The following is a 13,846-nucleotide window of genomic DNA, read 5'->3' on the forward strand; positions in this document are numbered from 1 at the left end:
GTGTGTATTAATCTGACAAACTAGAGGATCTTAAAAGTCTTTTAAAACAGAAAGTAGAACAGAGCATTTTCAGATTCTTGTAAGCAAACTTGGACATAGGACCTGTATTTTAAACAGATTGCCCTAATACCATAACAGTTATAAATTTACGTCAAAAGTTTCTGATTTACCAGTAATTGCACATCTCGTAATTCCAATATACAAAAGAACAGACAAAATATAATCTTGTATTTATCAAATAATTTATAGCTCTTTTTATTGAATTTGGAACTGTTATAAATTCAAGTATTAAAATAAACAAGAACTTTTGAACTGTTTGTTATGTCTCCTTCTAACGATTCTTCAATGACTCTCCCCTTTCTTTCCTGCAACCTAAAACAATAAAGGAGAAAATAAACAAGAGAAATAACTAATCTAAGATACAAAGAAACAAAGAATAAAAAGTGTTCAAGCTTGATTGTTTTTAGAGTTACAGCACCCCCTTTTTATCTATCGTCCAATACCTATTATCCAGATTATTTAAGAGCCCTGCACTTTTTGTCGGAACACCCTGCCCAAATTTATTGAGCTGTAATACACAGTTGTTATTTTTAAATAGCTTTAGATTTGAGTTTCCTTAAGCAATGAAATATGAGTCACTTCACCTTCATCTTGAAGCGTATAGTAAGTCTTCCAAAGATTTATTTGCCAAATTGAATGGCTGTATTCTATGATTGATTGATTGTTGCTGTTTAACACCACTTTCAGCACTCTTGGTTATTTCATGGCTGCCAGTTTTTTTTTATTGGTTGAGGAAGCTAGATTCCTTGGAGAGCAGCATCTACCTACTGCAGGAAACACTAGCAATCCTTTTCAAGGTCAGAGTCGAAAGTAGAACTTGTCACAAGCAGGGTTTAAACTCACAACCTCAGTGTTGACAGGCTAGTGTTCACTGTAAATAAATATTTAAGACAACTCAGCCACCGAGGCCCCTACACAAATGATGTTAACATCCAAACACTGGTTATAAAGAATATTTGTTCTCACATATATATACATGTATGAAATTATGTATCAAATCTTTCAATGTCACAAAACTATTTTGTCTGTAACTCAGTGGTTTTCTTTGGTTGATGTCTGTAATATTTTTGTTTGTTTATCGTCTTGTCATAAATCAGGCTGTTGGTTTTTTTGTTTGAATTGTTGTACATTTAGTCATGTTGGGGTCTTTGATAGGGAACTATAGGGTTTAGATTTGCTCATTTGCTCACTGTATGTCAAACTATAACAGTTGCTTTTATCCATGTTATTTGGACTCTGGTGGATTGTTGTCCCATTAGAATCCATACCACATAGCCTTATTTGTCATATTAACATCAAAATGGGGGATATTGAGAAAATATTTCTTGATACATTGTAATTATATATACATCTCAAAATGTATAAAATATCACAACATGCATCAAAAATAATGCAGCATATTGTTACACCTCAATTATTTAGAATGTCAAGCATTTAAGATTCATGTAATGTAACTTCTGAAATTGTTGAGTCCATATATTATTGCTATTGTAGAACAAAATAAATGAAGAATGTGTACCCATGGACACAGATGATACCCCCGCTTGCATACAACATTATAACTTGAATTCAACTTGATCTGTGTTTTGTGGTAAAAAGCATTGTGTATAAGTTTCATAACATTTGGTTGAGGCAAACTTGAGTTAGAGAACAGAAACTAAAAATTTTGTAATTTTTCCATTCATAAACGGGCATAACTCTAGAACAGTGAGAGTGACGCTACCAAAATTCAGACTTGATCTGTATTTTGTGGTAATAAGCATTGTGTGTAAGTTTCATAACATTTGGTTGAGGCAAACTTAAGTTAGAGAACAGAAACAAATTTACAGATGGACAAGGGTAAAACTTAATGCCCCCTCTGCTACGGTGGGGGCATAAATATGAGTTTGATTATGGATGTTTCAGGAAATGCTGCATACAAATAACATCATTAACATCTATTTTATAATTACCCGTTTAAAATCTGTCATGTTTGTTTTAGCCACAGGAGTTCCTACAAGTCCTAGATAATCTATCTGTGTTATATCGCCTCCTCCTAAGTTATCCTTTATAAATATCTGAAAAATAACAAATCATCTAATGTATACTAGTTTATGCATGTCAACTTCATGACTTACTTTTTTAGATATACAGTGGATTCGTTATTATTTGGGAAGTACCAATTTCATGGGTATAGGAGCCTGTAATTTGGTGGTTGTCATTTTTTGCTGTATATCATATTTGTTTTTTTCGTTTATTGTTTTGTACATAAATCAGGCAGTTGTTTTTCATGTTGAATTGTTTTACATTTGTCTTTTGGCGTATGGAAGCTCCAATGTACCTAGTTCAAAAGTTTAAACTGAAATCAGATAATAATCCTTACTCCTTGAGAGGTGTCACTCAAGGTAATATGATAGTTCCTAAGCCAAAAGCTGAGCTATTTAAGAAATCTGTTTATTCTGGATCAGTGTTATGGAATGGACTACCACACAAAATGCGTAAAGCTCAAAACACTTATACTTTTAAACAAAGTATCAAGAAGTACTTAACACAGTCCTGATAAGATTATGTTTTCTACAATGGATTTGTATATTCTTTTATTTTTATTTTTATTTGATTTTTTGACTACATAGTATCTTGAACAGCCTTATATCTTATCATGTTAGTAATATTACGTTGAACTAATTGACTGTAAATTAACTATGTGTAAATATCTGTTTTTGATTGTATTGTAAGTTGTATGTGAGGGCCTCAGGGAAGATTAGTTTATTGTAACTAACTGAGTTTACCCTCTTTAAATAAAGAATTTATTATTATTATTATTATTATTTCAGGGCCTTTTATAGCTTGCTATGCAGTATGGATTTTGCTCATTGCTGAAGGCCCTATGGTGACCTTTTACTGTTTACTTCTATGTCATTTGGTCTCTGATGGAGAGTTGTGTCATTGGCAATTGTACCACATCTTTATTTTTACATAAACCAAGAATTTAAATGTTAATTTTATGACAATAAACTGCTTCGCTGAGCGCAGCTGGATACGCCCGCAGAGGTCCAACCCTGAACAGTTGGAGTAAAAATGGACACAATATTCAAGCTTGATACAGGTCTGAATTTGGATTGTAATTAAATATTTGACATATTATAGGTTTCTGAATAAATGTAGTCAAAGAACTTGAAATTGGTTATATTAATTGAATTTATATTCAATTAAAGATTTCTTGCTGTTGTGCAATACACTGTGCTGTTGCTCAATACTTAGTAAATCTGTTGTCAGACTATAAACAAATAAAGTTCAATTTCTTCTCAATGTCATATTTGAACTTTATGAAAATCAATAGGCAGATTATATCAATAGCTACAAATAATTCACCAAAGTTTCATGAGAACTGCTGAAAGCATTTTTGAGTTATTGTCCAAAAACTGGAAAATCCCCCCTTTTTTAATGAATAAAACCCCATAACTCAGAAATGTAAAATCTAAAATTTATAAAATTCGAAAGGGAGCTTACATCAACAAATATAAACAATTCACCAAAGTTTCATGAGAACTGCTGAAAGCATTTTTTAGTTATTGTCCAAAAACTGGAAAATCACCCTTTTTTTATGAATAAAACCCTGTAACTCGGAAACGTAAAATCTAAAATTTATAGAAATTGAAACGGACCTCATGTCAATAGATATAAACAATTCACCAAAATTTCTTGCAGGTTGGTGAAAGCATTCTTGAGTTATTGTAGGAAAACTGGAAAATCCCACCTTTTTAAATGAATAAAACCCCAAAACTCAGAAACAGTAAATCTGAAATTTATAAAAAACGAAAGGGAGCTCACGTCAATAGATATAAACAATTCACCGAAGTGTCATGCATATTGGTTAAAGTGTTTTTGAGTTAATGTCTGACATGTTGACGACTGACGGACGGACAGACGAATGGACAGATGGACGGACAGACAGTCAACAATACCATAATACTTCCCGTAAAAGGGTGTATAAAAAGTTAGCATTTTTTTAAAGTTTGTATTGCTGATCAGTTTTAGTGCTACCAGTTTCTACCTATAATGAATTTGACACTTAAACAAATGGATATACAATTTTACCGTTACACTTCCAACATTTTGGAATTTAACATATCGAAGTGGTATAAGTGTCCCTTCTTTAACATCAGCTGGTGTTAGACTGCAAAGAAAGAAAGAAAAAAAATTAATCAATGATCAAATTTTACATACAAAGAATGTAGATGAAAAAAATGTTAGGCACTGCCAATTTGTCTTTTGTAGAAGGTATTTTTTTTGTCTTTTTCACAATATTTTCATATTTTTCCCCAATTTGAATCAAAGTGCTTATGAGCTCTGAAGGGTAAAATTTGCATTCATTTTGCCATTGGAACTGAAAATCAAACATTGCATTGGCAGGTTCAACTACAATTATGGTTAAAGGAAGATAACTCCAATTTTAAACATTACTTTAACAATGACATAATTGATACTAGATTTATGCACCATGCACACAATGTATGGTATTTTCTTGAGAAGTATAGTCATAAACATACACACCATTTTCGAATTTGAATTTGTGATTGATAAATTTCTTGAATTGATTGGATGGATGAATATAATGTTGTGCTTAATGTTCTTTGTTTTGTTTATCTCAAAAGTGGCTATAAAATTTGGAAAACTATAAAGTCAGCCACAAGAGGGTTTTGCATGTAGCTGCAGTGTATATACATCAAGTTATAATCTTAAGGTTATTTACTTATGTAATTAATTTCATTACTTACTCTAATTCTTGTGTTGCAATCATATTCTCTGCAGTATCAAAGTCTAACGATTTTGTTAAATTTTGAAATATTTTTACTGTCTTTGGTCCTTTATCTGAAAATCAAATCATAAAATTAAAAATGCACAATGGTTAAAAAAAAAGAGGCTGAGTTCTTATATTAAAGAGATAACAAAGAGATTTCCTTGAAATGTTTGGCTAGTGTATTAAATGAATAATGACTGAGTAAAGACTGCAAGGTTGTGAAATCAAGGTTTGTCTACAAATTTCCCAAAAGAAACTAGAATGGATGCACTTGAAATTTGTTGAGTTGCTAACCAAATATGAAGTCTTTCTGTCCTGTAGAAGAAATTTTGTTTTGAGACATAGACTATTTAGTTCATACAAGTTATTGAAAATTCAAAGTATTACAAAATAGGAAGTAAGTATCTGACATATCTGAAAAGGGCTCATAGGTTATTACAACTCATGACTGCCAAGATGTTGACCAAATATGAAGTCATTATATTCTGTAATTTCTGAGAAAATGTGATGAAAATATAATTCAGATGGATACTGTGATTGTAATATGTCTCAACTCTTAAGAGTAGGGACAAAATGTATATAAAAGGTTAACATCAGCAATATCACAGATTACTCCATAAAGCAGTTTCTCCACAACAATTAAAAACATTGCAAAAATTTTTCTGAATTGAGAGAAGCCAAATAAGATTGAAGTGGTAGAAACCTGTGGTAACATACTAACCTTCAGGGGCATAAAGCTTCAATGAGTGAAGTTTCATATTCTGTGAGAATTCCAGATTTATAATTAACTGAAAAATAAAATAATACATTCTAGTAAGTACAACATTGAAATGTCATTATTCTGCAAAAAGTTGTTTCAAATAATGTTTTCATCCTCAGAAAAAGGACTGTCATGGCAATTACTAGTCAAAAATGTAAAATTAATTGAAAAATTTCAGATTGTTCAAAAGTATGGTTTTGAAAATCTGACCAAAGTTTTGTTTCCTTCAATAGCGAAAATGCCTTTTGGACATTATAAGGGGTAAACGCATAAATAACACAAACAAAACCTCCACTTTTTATAGAAAAATCTGTATAAGTTTATAAATCTGTAGAATCTTTTTTTCCTACTGTAAGAGGCATAAGGCTTCTTTGTAACTGAAGGGAAAAATTCCAGGATTCAATGTACTTCAGTAAAAATCTTACACTCTTTCCTGTACCCAAAAAATTTGACCAACAAAAAAAGGTGTTTTTTTTTCATTGGCAATCATACAACATCATCTTATTTTTATATTGTCGTCAACTACAAATGTACCAGCATTCCCTGAATAAAAGCAAAAAAAAAGTAAAGCGGTAAAAAAAAACCTTCAAAACTTTCATCAGACACTGGTCAATATTGTCATAGCAACAAAATATAAATCTGACTGACCTGCTCATCACAGTCTGATTCCAAGTAGCCTCCCTTGGTTGACAATGCATGTTCCAATGTGTGTTCATCTGATTCATTTAAACACTCACAGCCCTTGGAACTGATAAATGATCCAATATCTAACTAAAACAAAAAAGAAAAACACAATTAAAACTTTAAACTTTAGTAATTTAGAGACTTTGCCAGAAGATAAAAACATGATTTTTACAACTAACACCTCTATTTTAGTAACTTTTCTTCTTTAAGGTCAGTACCTAAACCATAAAAAAATTGTAAAAACCTGTGTCTTGCCTGCTATTTCTGTTGTCAATGTAAAAGTATAAAAAAAAACTATGACCATGTATCAGTAAAATACGAAAAAAAGATAAAGTTGGAACTTTTTTTTTCAGATGCTATTTCTTGATTTATAAGAAGATGTTCTTTCCAAGTTTCATATAATTCCATGAAAGGTTTGACAAAGTAATGGACGGTCATATATTCCTGACATTTGTATAACGTCAGAACTTAGAATTTGAATCAAATAAAGTTTAATATCGATTTTTTTAAATATCAATCATGGGGACGGCCAACTCGGCAACTGATTACCATAATTGCCTTTTGTTTATTTAGTCTTAAGGGATTAAAATCGGGATAACATATAAAATGTCCGGCTGGCTTAAAATAATTTTGGAAGCCCTGGGTCTGATGCCAGGGAATGTATACATTTCTGAAACTCTTTTAACTCTTTGCCATTTTTCTCTTTTCTTTATATTTTAGCACCACATTTTTTACTATAATCTATAATTTTTTGGTCCATATTTCTCTATTGTTTATTTTTAGAGCCTATTACTCTCTATTTAGTAAACCCCATCCAGACCCTCTTTTCAACTTACATGTCCCTTCACTGTTACATCATCTTCTTGCCCCTCAGAATCTCCACCTTTCCATTGTTTTATTTTTTCTTCTAGTGCATTAGGGTCAGCACCTCTCATTGTATCTATTTTTGTTTTGTTTTTATAGAAGATAAATGTTGGCATAGCAGATATCCCTTCTCTGGCCCCTGTCTCCTGTAGAAGTATATTAAAAGTGAGGACACACAAATATAATGGAAATAAAAGAACAGAGTTTCAATGTCCCTTGCATTGCATGTATTTTAATTGTCCTAGAGCAATTAGTATAAAAATTTTGTGTTCATTCTTTAAACCTTTTTATAAATATCTTCGAGCAATGTAACTTGAAAGCACTTACAACGCAATTTTTCATATAATTGATATTTCACTTTCTTACAGGTCTACTTAACAACTTCAAATGCTTATCTTGAAACAATGGACTTATGTATTCAGGGCAAAATATGTCCACTACCGAACTTATATACATCCTTTTATACATTTGTACATTATAAACTAAACATGATGGCTCTTGTATTATGCTACATCTACCATACCTGACATTGGTCTACATCCACCTTAAGAAACACCACTGTAGGATATTTTGTACTCAGTTCTACATAAATTGGAGCTATCCTCTGGCATGGGCCACACCTGGAAATTAAAATACATGTACTTTGATATAAGAAATGGTTTGAAATGAAAAAAATGTGTTCACATTTACATGTCAGTTCATGATCATGATCCACTCCTGGCAGACTAACAAATTACCTTTAAAATGCTTTGATCAGAATAGATTACCTTAGATGTTTTTGGCAAACCCTTTCAGAATTTTTATCCTACACTTCCCATGCTTATGATAAATTTTTTTTCTAGAATAAATTAATGTACATACCTTTGTTTTGCTTTAAGCTTTAAATACAATAATTCATCATTATTATATTCTCATTCAATACACAAGACATAAGAATTTAAGAAACTGTTAAAGTTTAGCATATTTAGTGTTACATGTAACATTGGAAAAACAATAATTTATTTTGAAGAAGTTCAAGACTTACACTTCCCATGCTTAGAAAGACATGTGTTTTGAATAGATATATAATGTTAATTAAATGACAAAAGGGATAGGTATTATCTTATACATTTTGGCAATACAACAACAGAGAGAGTGTAAAAAAGGCATATCCTTGCATTGTGCATAAACATCATGAACATATAACAAATTTTCATGACCAATATATAATACTCATGTTTATATCATCAGATACATGTATGCACTGTACAATCCTGAAAATTAGTTTTCATAGATTTTTCTATGACATCTTCATAGCAAAGTTTAATAGTATCATAAATGTTTTAAGGTCGGAGATGTATGTATGTACTGGTAGATATCTCTGCTTCTCAGAGCTCCACTCGAAAGCTGCAAGGGTACAGTGGTCAGAGCTCCAGATAAGAATTCACAAATTGGGGTTTTTACCCACCATTTTTTTATGTAATTGGGTGATAAAGTTTTTTAATTGCATTATCAATTCCAATTAATTCACCCCTCAAGCAAATATCAAATTGGATTTTTCACCACCAAGCTCCTTAACAATGCTTAATGTATTGGGTTTTTTCATCAACACAATATTGAATATTTAGGCATGTTATAATCACATTATATCAACCCCAGATGTGTTTCCATCTTAAATGTGTTTCTTTCTTTGTAGAATATGTGCTAGCTGTTTTATTTGGTTTATTCACTGAGGAGCAATTGTACATTTAATTTGTGTCCCGTTTTAAACGTTCTGTCAGTTTTGTATTTTCTCAAGACTTATGTAAACTGCAGCTGGTGTCACTAGTTGGACAGGAACTAATTGCCTTTCTAGATCCCATATGATCACCCTACAGTTTAATTATACATGTAGTTGGGGTAGGTGTGGCTAAGTGTTTAGATTTTTGGGTAATATATGTGAAATTTAGGTGCTGTAAGAAAGTTTTGCCAATCCTTTCACCTATTTGCCAGATCTACTTTTTAATAAAAATAAAAAGTAGTTTCCAGATTTAAGATATACCCCAAAACCTTGAGGTTTATAGGGTGGTTTATAATGACGGAAACCACATTCAACTTAAATTTACAAATAATTCTGCAACATCAAGTAAATAAATGACAATGTTATACTGCACTTGCCAATAAGACAACTATCTTAAGCATCTAGAACAATTAGACCAAAACAAAGAAAGTGTCAAGCTGCATTGACGTAAAAAACGGAAATGTGTATTCACTCATCAACTAAAATGAAAAAAATAAAATATAAACTGTTTTCGTTTAATTCAATTTACATAAATCTGGGTTAAATTGGCCCTTATCAGAACTTTTGGTTTCCGATGCTTTCAAACTACATATCATGTCATAATTGATTTGGCCTTTCACTTTTTCCAACTGATTTCGTTTTTGACGGAACCCCGTGTTTATCGCTCTAGCAATGTTCCCGTTATGGTACGCAAACACGCCCGTGCGTTCAATGGCCACTTCCTAAAATCACTAGCTGAGTCTTGTTATCATCATAACTTTCCCTCAGCTATCAAAAAGAAGCCGAAAACATGCTTCTATTCAATATTTTTACCGGACATTTACTTTTGTTTTAATTCATTGTATGTTATGATAAATCACGAGCAATTCGAAAAAATATGACAGCATGTCACATGCCAAATGCATAAACGCCGAGAAGATCGAAATGTTTTCATAAACACGTGTACCTTTTGAGCAACGGAAAATTCCAACAGGGACCCATTACAGCCACTTGGTGCAGGGCTCTATTTTTAGAACGAAAGGACATTTCCAAATATAAATATTATAAAAATAGATTTACGCGACGACTGTTATCAAGTAAGGGTAAATAACGCAAACGATAGCGAATAAAAGCGTTAAGAACCCATGTTTTTGGCATATAATTGGGTTTTCCTTTGAATTAATTGGGTTATTGAACCCTGCAATGGGCAATTGCATTGGGTTTTTAATTATTTTTATTGCGTGATCACGCAAATACGCAGCTTATCTGGAGCTCTGAGTGGTAGCCCTGTTCACTCTCTAACAGTTTTAATGGAGATGCATCACTAACTAATGACAACCCACCATCAAGGACAATTCCCCAACCCAACACCAAAGGAGTGTTAGGACACCGGGAAGTCTGTGAAGTAAGCTTAAGTACTCAGAGAGAACCACAGGGCAACTCAGCGGGACAGACAAACCTAATAGATATCTGAAGATTGATCACCTGGTCAAAGTCAGGGTACATTTTAACCAACAAAGGCTCCAAAAGTACCCATTTTAGTTTAAACTATGGTCTAGTCTCCAGAGGCAGAGATTTGTGTGGGATGGTGAAAATAATTTACCCTTCTAATGTACTGAAATTTCCAGTGTCTCAAGTCTAAATCGAACCCAGGACCTTCAGTGCTGTAGCCATTGGTCTTTACCACTATATCATGAACCCTCTACAAAATAATTAGATCTATGATACAAGATCCTGTGAGTCGACTGGCACATATTTCAAACCTAAAAAAATCTATACCTACAAGACTAAGAGGGGCATGTAGGGAAATATTCCATCATTTTTAGCCCACTATCTTTTGAAAATATCTTATACACTATAAATATACACCAATCTTGCATGGTTTGGTGTCACTTTTCGCAACCATTAAAAATTCATTATAATCTTTTACAGTTTTATGGAGCCCTTGTTTTGGGTTGAAAACTAACCAGGTGGCATAGAAGTCCACAACAACTAATTTGGTTCCAGCATTTGTTAACTCTGTCTGAAATTGAGAGTCCTCTGTAATTGTTCTTACTGACATTTCAGAAGGTATGAAGACTAGAACAAGATAAGTCTTGGTTTGAAATGAGTTCGCAGTTTTGTCAACAACTGAGTTATCTTTCTTGTTTCGAATTTTCCGGAAGGTCTAAAAACAAGACAGATAAATCCGAACCCGAATTATACTTAAAATAATTATTCATTTTCCTAATCATATGACTCATTAAAAGCATATCAATAAAAAATATACAGACGAAACAATGAAATAATGATATATCAACACATATAATATACCAAACAGCTATTTTCAATCACTGAAAAAGGCCAGGGAGAGTCAGTCCATATCAGAATGTACAAAGAGGGATAACTCTACGTCAACATCATATATTCAGAGTTTCATCCTGAGATCAGTACCATCTATCTATCTATTTTGGCAAGGTGGAATATCAGTTCTTAGATATTTTGTTCTTTTTGTTTTGAATAAAGAATTCATATAATCACAGAATTCATATGTGAATTATATCAAGAATATCATGAATATCCTCATTCGACATTATCAAGATAAATAGATCATCTTTATGTAATGGTTTTAAGTACAGAAACTTAAAACATGTTAAGATATTTTACTCTAGTTATTATTATATGAGGGTCCGAATGGGGTTTACAGAATAGGGAATCATGAGCTAATACAGTTGAAAAATATGCCAAAAATAAACTTGGAACAGACAAAAATAGAGCAAAAAAAAATAGAGATTGATGGGGACAATATATAAACTGAATAGAGATTGATGGGGAAAATATATAAAGAATAGAGAACATGTCCTATAAAATTATAGAATGCATAAATGATCGACCACAACCCAGGCCCTCTTATAAAGAGGGCATATAAGTAAAAAAAATGTGTTGTTGATCTTTTTTGGGGTTGGAAGGATATTATAAACAAATAATAAGTTGAGAAAATTGATCATATAAGATGGTCCCATTGCAATTTTATTGAGTTTTAACGAAGAAGTCAACGGAGGCTGTGTGGTTATGTCACCTCCATTTTCAAACTTAATTTGAAGCAAGAAATAATATTTCCGAACTGAAACTTAAAACATTTTTAATTGTAAAAATGAAAATACTATAAAACGCGGGGTTGGAAGGTAAAATACACAATGTAACAAAAAAGTTATGATCGTTTAATCTATGTAGCCCGTTCATTTTCATTGATAATCAATCGGCCATTAATGATATACAACTGAATTGTAAAAGTCACGTGATGACCGCGATAGTTGGATATGGAATAGAGATTGATGGGGAAAATATATAAAGAATAGAGAAAATGTCCTATAAAATTATAGAATGCATAAATGATCGACCACAACCCAGGCCCTCTTATAAAGAGGGCATATAAGTAATAAATGAGCTTCGTGTTAAGTGAGCAAGCCTGGCAAATTCTATCTTGACGACTGTAATATAACCAATGTTTCTTCACTGTCAACTTTTCTCCCATAAATAACGTCCTCTATCACTGTAAGACTACAAAATGAAATAATTATTGTTTTTATTATTTTTTTTATATGAACAGATCTTTCGAATTCAAATTTGAAATTAATATGTGTGTGTCTTTAATTCACTGTGCTAACCCTGGGACAACTTAGTATTATATCCCAGGCTCCCCACGGTGGACATGGATTCTCTTATGCTTAATTTCCCAATGCTTAACCGAAAACATAATCCGAGGTTTTTCTATAACGACCTCATCAATGTGTTTCTACTATTTATCTTTTTGCAAGTGAAGAAGATTCAATTTCTTGCTGAAGAATTTAATAATAGTATACGACCAGGAGTTGGATGTTACAACCAGACCTATTTAATATTCATTGAAAAAGCTGATGACAAAAGCTTTGTTAGATAGTTTTCAAGGCGGTGCCAACATATACACACGTGGATGACAATATCTATGACAATATCAATATAAAGAGGGAATCTTCCCAGTTCATATAAAACGCCAATAGTTGTACATTTTTATACACCAAGATAATATTTATAAAATTTGATATTTAACTACTTTTGCTCTTAATCTTTCCATATTTAATATTAGGTTACAACATTCTTTAAAACAAATAAAACAATTCATTTAGGGGTTGTGGGGTTTGGGGGATTGGGTAGATTTATAGACTATGAAGAAATTATTCTATTAACAAATAAGAAATGAGCAGAAAGTTCTATAATCCACCATTGGAACTCGAGAATAGAAGAAACTGTGCAGAAGGATATTTGATTTTCACCTCAAGGATAATTAGATTCAAAACAGGAAGCTCAGTTAAAGTCATCACTTATGAATATAAAAAATAAGGAGATGTTGTATGATTGCTTATGAAACAACTATCCATCCAAGTTCAAATGAAGTGGATGTAAGCAATTTTAGGCAACCGTACGGCCTTCAACAATGAGAAAAACCCATACCGTAAAGTCGGCTATAAAAGGCACCGACTTGAAAAATCTGAAACAATTCAATTGAGAAAACTAACGGCCTAATTTATAACAATAAAATTAAGAATGGAAATGGGGAATATGTCAAAAAGACAACAACCCGACCAAAGAGCAGACAACAATTTACGAAAAACAAATATAACAGACATGAACCAACGGCAACCACTGAACTACAGGCTCCTGACTTGGGACAGGCACATAAAGAATGTAGCGGGGTTAATATAAATTAGAAGATGTGGTATGAGTGCCAATGAGACATCTCTCCATTCAAGTCACAATGTATACAAAGTTAACATATAACATGTTTGTGGGCGCTCAACCTTCCCCTTACCTGGGACAGTTGGGTATATAAATTTGGATACAACAGAAATTGGCACCCACAGCCACATCAGTAAAAGTACAAAAGGGCAATATTTTACTAAGATAAAAAAAATATAAATAAAACGCTTTACAACAGGCAAGA

General features: G+C 32.3%; 1 protein-coding gene across 1 annotated transcript; it reads right to left on the reverse strand.

Annotated features, from left to right (window-relative positions):
* Positions 1 to 213: 213 nt before the first annotated feature.
* LOC127721529 (thioredoxin-like protein 1) lies at positions 214 to 11,041 on the reverse strand. Its single transcript, XM_052228291.1, has 9 exons — positions 10,854 to 11,041; positions 7,672 to 7,768; positions 7,121 to 7,294; positions 6,249 to 6,371; positions 5,562 to 5,628; positions 4,818 to 4,911; positions 4,138 to 4,216; positions 2,013 to 2,117; positions 214 to 372 (listed from the first exon to the last, which is right to left on the reverse strand). Exons 1-9 carry the CDS (start codon positions 10,946 to 10,948, stop codon positions 343 to 345), a joined length of 864 nt encoding a protein of 287 aa, XP_052084251.1. The 5' UTR covers positions 10,949 to 11,041; the 3' UTR covers positions 214 to 342.
* Between the last annotated feature and the right edge of the window lie 2,805 nt (positions 11,042 to 13,846).

The sequence above is a fragment of the Mytilus californianus genome, unplaced genomic scaffold, assembly GCF_021869535.1.
Source record: "Mytilus californianus isolate M0D057914Y unplaced genomic scaffold, xbMytCali1.0.p SCAF_12, whole genome shotgun sequence".
Lineage (NCBI taxonomy): Eukaryota > Metazoa > Mollusca > Bivalvia > Mytilida > Mytilidae > Mytilus > Mytilus californianus.